Below are 7,473 nucleotides of genomic sequence, written 5' to 3' on the forward strand. Positions count from 1 at the left end.
TGGTTAATGCCTGGAAAACATGAAGCCCCGCTGCCGTTTGTACGTGGCTGATAGCATCCGAGGTTGGGCTGGGCCCAGAAAGATCCAGGACTTCGGGGACACACCTGGGTAGGAAATGCTTGGGCATTTCTGGCGGTCCTAGGTAGCTTTGTATTGTGGAGCATGAAGCAAACATCGACTGACAGGTGGCAATATCACAGCTTCCAAAAATCCTAGCTTTCTAGGGAGCAACATGAGCCCGAAATGGGATTATCCAACTTCACACCGTTTTTGCCTGGTGTTTATCCGATTCCCTCATCATCTCCTCAGCCACGGGGACTGACCCCAAGAAAAGCTTTAAACTCTGGAAGTAGCTCCTGTGTTGTGATTTTAAGCCCCGTGAAAACATCGATCCACATTTTTCAGCCCAGACTAAAACTGTAACTGCTCCTTGTTTCATTCTTTTTTCATTTCTGTCATGCTTCCTCTTGTCTGCTTGGAAGTGAATTTGTTGTCAGATGCTTCCCTAAATGGGCCTCTTAGGCCCACCACAGAGACACCAACTCTTTCTGTTTGCAGGTACCCAGCTCAAAACCAGCAAAGATTTAAGAGCTAAAAAAAGCTCACAAGCAATTTTTTCTTCCCACACAAACACTTCTTCCGATACCCTGAAAGGTACCTGTTATTTCCTGAAGTGAGTACAACTGTGTAATCGTAATGCTTCAGGTTAGGTAGGCAGCTGAAGTCAGACCTCCTGCACAGTGTGTAAGAAAGAAGGGATAAACAAAGGGATATATATTATGCCCCACATCTGAAAATCAACTTCACAGAAAATATGCACTAAATGATACATGATAATGGGGAAGGAAATGCCAGCTGCCTTAATGAACGGTGGTAGGCAAAGCTGGAAAAATAAATTATATAATAATCTCTTATTATATTCCCTTTGACATAAACTAATCTTGACCCAGAACAATAGTGCTACTTTCCAAGAGAAAATAACCGAGATGCAGCTATAATCATGATTCAGGAGTCCAACGCAAAGTGGTTTGTATTTTCTCTTTGTTGTTAAAATTTTGCTTCATCTGGTAAATTCTGTGGAAAAGACGGGAACAGGGTGAGCAACTTCCAGCTGAGGCAGAAAGAAATGCCAATTCCTGCCTCTTGGTGGCTGGGAAGAAGCTGCTGAACTTCAACCCAATGTATTGGCTTTCTGCTGAAGACCCAAGGAGCACACACAACGCTCTGGGAGGGCGGGAGGGTACTTGTGTTTCACTCACCTCCCAACTCACCGAACAGCCCCGAACGCAGCCAGGCGCTTACTTTTGGACTGGTGGGCACTTTCATCCATTTCATTAGGGATGACTCAAGGGTTAGGTCTGCATTTCTGCTGTGAGGATGCATGTGTTGTTACTTTTGTTGGGTTTCTGAGAGTCTTGCTTGCTTTTGCATTGCTCAGCTCTGCAATGGGGATGAATAAAAAAAAAGCCAAATGGAAATCCTTGGGAAACATCGTCATCTAGAGAGAGCAGATGGGTGAGGAAGATTCTCCCTCCTACTTACCCAAAGCTGCTGTATACCAGTGTACTGCAAGAGTCTTTCCTATGTCCTCTCCTAGGAAAGGAGGGTGTAAGAACCGGCTCTACCAAGAGCACAGTCAGGCCCCACCTAAACGATAGTTATGGAAGGAGTCTGCACATTTTGTGTGGTTGTGTATCCCTTCTACACCTCTGTCCATTCCTGTCTTATCCACCTGGTGCTATCAAAGATCCTTCATCAGGTGAGGAGGTTGCAGGGTAAGTATGCAGGCTCTGGATGCAATTGCCATGCAGAAGCGTGTGTGTGTATGTCTGCGAGCGGGGCTTTGTTTGGCTCGTTCCTCCAAACGAACGGAGCTCATGCTAAGAAGTTTCCACAGAATGCATTTATAACTTTGTGGGTTTGCTTGTGATTTGGCATCTTTTAAAGTCAAAAGACTACTCTGCACCTTATAAATCCTTCCATGACCTCTTAGTGCGTGAGATACGGAAGCTTGCAACTGTGACTGAAGGGAAGAAAAGTAAAATGTGCTCTCACAAGGTGTGTGGTAGAGGCATGTTCTTTATTTCTGTGTCTTTATTCATAAAAATGCAATGCATGCTTTACTATACATTATTATACATAGTTTTTATACTGTGATAAATATAATTAAAATATCAAACAGAGAAACCCAGAAAAAGCCAGACTGGTTGAGACCAGTGGTTCAACCAGTATCCTGTCTCCAGCACTGGCTGGTATCAGATGCTGTAGATAAAAGTAGAAGAAACTGTATAGTAGCCTGTTACGAATTAACATGCCCAGGAGAGAAGTTTCTTCCTGACCCTCATCAGTTAGTGGTTGACTTATATGCCAAAGCATACATTACTATACATGCTCACGTATTTATATCTATCTATACCAAGAAGCATGTGACAAAACGCTAAATCAGACTCCTGGTACTTTCACTTACAGGAAAGTCATTCCGAGGAAAGAATGTTTTTCACCGCAAGAGGCTCACGCAGTACATAACTGGGAGAGGGAAAGGCAGCTGAGAGTCGCAGCTTAATAGGGGAAACTACTTTTACAAACACCACCTGAAATATGCACCTTTTGAAGATATTTTGGGGATTTTGATTATATATCTCAGTAGTATCTCATCTCTCTGAGTAGCTTTACTGATGTGATTAAGCAAATACTCACACGTGTGTAAGCACTTGTAAAGTGACCGGTTAAGCAGATTTCACGTTAGACATTCCCTTTTTCTGAAAATCATAGGATCACAGAAAAACAGGGTTGGAAAGTTCAAGGCAAGGCTGACCATTCTGTATCACTCCTGACAGCCATTTTCTCCAATGGGCTCCCGAGAGCCCCCACCACAGAGATTACACACCCCACAGATCTGTCAGTGCTTCGCCTCCATTATGACAGTGTTTCCTAATTAACTTCAATCCCTTTGGCTTCAGTTTAAGCCCATGTTTTCCTGTCCTACCCACCAGATACAGGCAACAGATTGCCCCTCTCTCTTGAATTGCAATTTTTGTGTTTGAGAACTGTTTCTTTGTTTGCTAACCCCTTTTTGGACTGAAACACCTTAAGTTATTTCCCTCCTTCCTCACTGACATGTTTTCTAGATCTCCAGATTCTCTTCAAATTGTTCCATGTCTTTCCCAAAGTGCGGTGCCCAACATTGAATAAGTAACCCAGCCAAGATCTTTCAAAGACAGAGGAGTGCGGAAGGATTACTTCACATGTCTTGAAGGTTACATTCTATTTTATACAATCCGGATGGTGATTTTTCCAACACCACGTAAGTACTGAGACCCTTACACATTTTCCTACATTCCTTCCCATTTATTAGACTATTTCCCCAATGCCTGTCAGTGCTCACTTCCAGGATACAATAAGATGTTTTCTACTGCAGCTATAGATGGATGCTGCTGATGATTCAGCATAGAAAATAGGCTAATTAGTGAGCTTCGGAATAACCACCTCCCCCAGGCTTGTTAATATGCTTGGTTTCACCTAAAGGGATCACATATATCCAAAGACAAGTGCTGGCAAAAGAGAAATGGAAGATACATTAAAATAATGCAGCAATACTACTATATGGAGTAAACTTCAGGAAAAAAGATTCAGCATGCTATTTTTCTTCATGAAATGTGATGAGCTCATAAAAACTTTTAATTAGTCAGGATGATGTGAATAACTCGTCAGACCTAATTTTAGCAGCCTAAAGTTAGCCAGCATTTCCACAACAGTCATCTCATCTCCCTCAACAATAAATGGAGAGGGATGAACATTTCCAGGATAAACACATCCTATTGCCTTCAGCTCCCTAAAAAGCCAGAGTAAGATGGGATGAACTCCGCTGTGAAGACAGAAGAAGAGTTCCAGTAACCACAGAGAGCCTCGACCAGTAGGCAAACACTCAGTTTCTTGATGGCTGAGGTCAGGTGAGATAAATCCCATTTTAGGCAACCACAAATTCAGAGATAATTATTTTTACGTTAGCATGATAATTAAACACAATGCAAATTAACCGTAATCATGAGGGGAAAAAAGCATGATGAAACATTGCTTATTGAATAATTACAGAGATGTGCAGAGCATGGAACTTCCATGTCACAGACAACTTCAAAACATTAACATTTTCCTTTTTTCCAAATTGAGCTGACAGCTGAGTATGTTGAATTTCTCTGTGAAGGATCATTTGTACACAGTCATTTCAGATGAATAAAAATATTTCATTTCGACAAAATCACACTCTTTAGTCTCCAGATTAATCTTTGTCTTTTTAAAGAAGCAGAATATACTAATACAAAAAGCAAGGCTGACATTCTGAAATGAAAGACATTTTGATTTGAAATATTGCACAGCTCACTAAAAATGTGATCTTCTCTCTGAGGCTCTACCTGATTTTGCTGATTTCGATTTCAAACTTGAGGTCCCGTTTTGATTTCTGAACATTGCAAATGAGCCTAGTTCGGCCAGCCCTCCTTGCCGTCAGAGCCACGTAACAAAACCTTCGTGCAGGCCCAGGCCAGCTGACATACCGCATACCTCAAGCTGCTGAGGGAGTGGCGGTTCTGGGAATGGCTCATGACTAGGAAATGAGAAAAGCTCTCCAGGATCCCACTGGGGATCCCACAGGACTAGGCAGGGTGTAAGCAGGTTTCCAAAGCTAGCCAGTAATAGCGGGTTCAATATTCTTGCCAGTTCACTCCCTCCTACAAAGAACAGCCCCACAGATTCACCAACGTAACCCCAGGATGCGGGCTTCATTTGAACTGCTAGAGAGGTGCAATTGTAATGAAAGCACAGTCGTTTGTTGTGATGGTGGGGGAGTTTCAGAGCCTCCTAGAGGGACTGGGAGCTGGCCTTCCAAAGAAATTAGGCAGCTTTGAAAAATCTGACCTAGAGGGCACACTACATTCTTTTTATTCCCTGCCTAGATCATTATCTATCTCTGGGTATGTCCAACATTGGTCCCTGCAGGGTAATAAAGTTTACAATAAGTTTGCTCAAGTCCAGTAGCTGTCTAGTCAACCCAAATGTAGCTGTTTCCTTGCGCCAATGCTGATCTGTTACTGATACCACACTAACCAGTATGAAGCTCCTTCTAGCAGCTCAGCAATGTATTACAATGTGGGCATGCTGTCAGCGAGGTTTATAATATAAATACTTGTGCATATGAGTTCATTGTTTATATTCTAAAAGCTATGCTGGGAGAATTTGTTGGAAGTGATTTTAATTGCAGTAAAAAGCTAGATTTGGGACTCTATTGATAGCCTACTTAAGGTCACAGCTGCTTTCTGATAAGAAATTTCTCCAGAAGGCTGATTGACAGCTGTCACTGGGTCTTCTGGATCTTCACAACTAGTGATGAGAGCAACTGCACTAAATGACTTTTGGTTAGTACTAAATGACTTGATCTCCAGTGCTGACGTCTCTGCTTCTTTTTCCCGCGTCTTCTCGGTTCGGTTCCATTCTTGCTCCTTCCGATCCAGTTGCATGGCACTGCAGTGAGGAGCATAAACCTCTGTGGTTTCTTCAAACTGCAAGCAATCCACCTTATAGTATTTTTTCTTTACATGTAAGACATCGTTAAACCTATGGCCCCAAAGAATCTCTCTGGGGACATAAGAGCTTCTTGACTGATGTGAAGTTCCTGTTGAATCACCAGTGTAGACAAATGTGACCAAGATTTCAAAGTTGTCCTTGGCCAGAGCTTTCCGGTCTAGACCATACAAGGGGCTCTCACTATCAATTTCATGTACGACAGTCACTGGTGTAACAAGTATGATCTGGTCATTTAGTAACTTCAAGTCCTTGTATTCCATCGTCATTCTCCCCTCCTTGTCTTCCTTGTAGCGCAGAAGCTGAGCTCGTACAGAGCCCTCAACCATGTGATTTGGCCGGAAATCGCCAATGCGCCACATGAGGCAAAATTTATCATCCCTTAAGCCAACTACAGCATAGTAGCTGAAACGAATGGTTTGAGCTCTTTTTCGAGCTGTGGCCATTTTGGCCAAGGCTGCTCCGATTATGAAGGTGTCAATAATGCAGCTTAATACTGACTGCAGGATAACCATGAGGATTGCAACAGAGCACTCTTCTGTAACACAGCGGTAACCATAACCAATGGTCGTTTGGGTTTCAAGGGAGAATAGGAATGCTCCTGTGAAGCTGTGGACATTTGCAACACAGGGGGTTATTTCTTCATCGTTGAATAAATCTCCATGTTGGATTGCTATCAGCCAGAAGACTAGTCCAAAGAACAACCATGAAAGAACATACGACAATGAGAATATCACAAACATATGGCGCCACTTGATGTCCACCAGTGTGGTAAATATGTCCACTACATAGCTCTCCCATTCCCCAAAGATGTGTTTGAAGTACACATTGCAGCTGCCATCCTTGTGGAGAAATCGATTCTGCAATCTTTTCATCCCCATTTCAGGGCTTTCTTGACAAGTGCCTTGGTAACTGATCTTATTTCCCTGTATGTTTACAGGCCTATAGCAACCACTCTGTTCAGTCATCTTTCTCATATCTGCCTCGTGGCATCAGTTTACAGAACACGCTTGCGGTCCCAGGGGCTATTTGTTTTCTTTGTTCATTGGAAATCTATGAAATAAAAGAAAAAGTTTATTTTTGTTTTAATTTCCTATGCCAGAACTGTGTAACACCAAATCTAAATACATTCACTCTGCAGACATCATGAGGAATTTTCTGAAGAGTACAGACTCTGACATTCATTACACAACATAGCTCAAAAACTTAGGCCTGGAAATATGAGGCAGCTAGAAATTCAACTAGTTAGAAATGTCCATATCAATCCTAAAATTTGGTATGTAGATGAAAACAGAAATCAAAAACCTTTGTGGTGACCCCACTGTGAGTATCTCTTCTAATGTTCTGGTGAAGTAATATTCAAATCAGGATGGGCTCTCATGAACAGTCACAGGAATGGCATGAACCCTCTTAAAGTTAGCCAAATATTTGAGGTAGTTAAATATTTGTTTGTTGCATGTTTGTTTGTTTTCCTCCATTAGAAGAAATGCCTAGGAAAACACCCTCATTTAGACATAAGACTTCAGTAGCATGGGCAGGCAAGTTTGGTGCTAATGTATTTTAACCAGAAAATGTATCAAACATACAATCATTCATCATTATTTGTGTTTCAGTATTGCCCAGAAAAACCTGGTCATGGAATTGAACTTTACTGGGCTAGTGCTACAGAGACATATTTGTTCAATCTGTAGAAAAGTATTTACATTTCAAATGAAAAAGAAACCTCTCTGAGGTCCTGGAAACCCGCTCAAATCATTCCTTAAAAGAAACAAACAAAAAAATCCGGCTGCCAAAATGTATTTAAATTTCTATTAATGAGTCTGAAACAAACATGCAGTATGTTAATAAAATTTGTGGATGACACAAATTTAGGAAGTGATGTGAATTAGGAGATTCCTG

The 7,473-nt window shown here is 41.8% G+C and overlaps 1 protein-coding gene across 1 annotated transcript; it reads right to left on the minus strand.

Moving 5' to 3' along the window:
- Positions 1-5,261: 5,261 nt before the first annotated feature.
- On the minus strand, positions 5,262-6,551 carry KCNJ16 (potassium inwardly rectifying channel subfamily J member 16). Its single transcript, XM_050908346.1, has one exon. It carries the CDS (start codon positions 6,549-6,551, stop codon positions 5,262-5,264), a length of 1,290 nt encoding a protein of 429 aa, XP_050764303.1.
- Positions 6,552-7,473: the final 922 nt, after the last annotated feature.

This window comes from Gymnogyps californianus, chromosome 19 (assembly GCF_018139145.2).
Source record: "Gymnogyps californianus isolate 813 chromosome 19, ASM1813914v2, whole genome shotgun sequence".
Classification (NCBI taxonomy): Eukaryota; Metazoa; Chordata; class Aves; order Accipitriformes; family Cathartidae; genus Gymnogyps; species Gymnogyps californianus.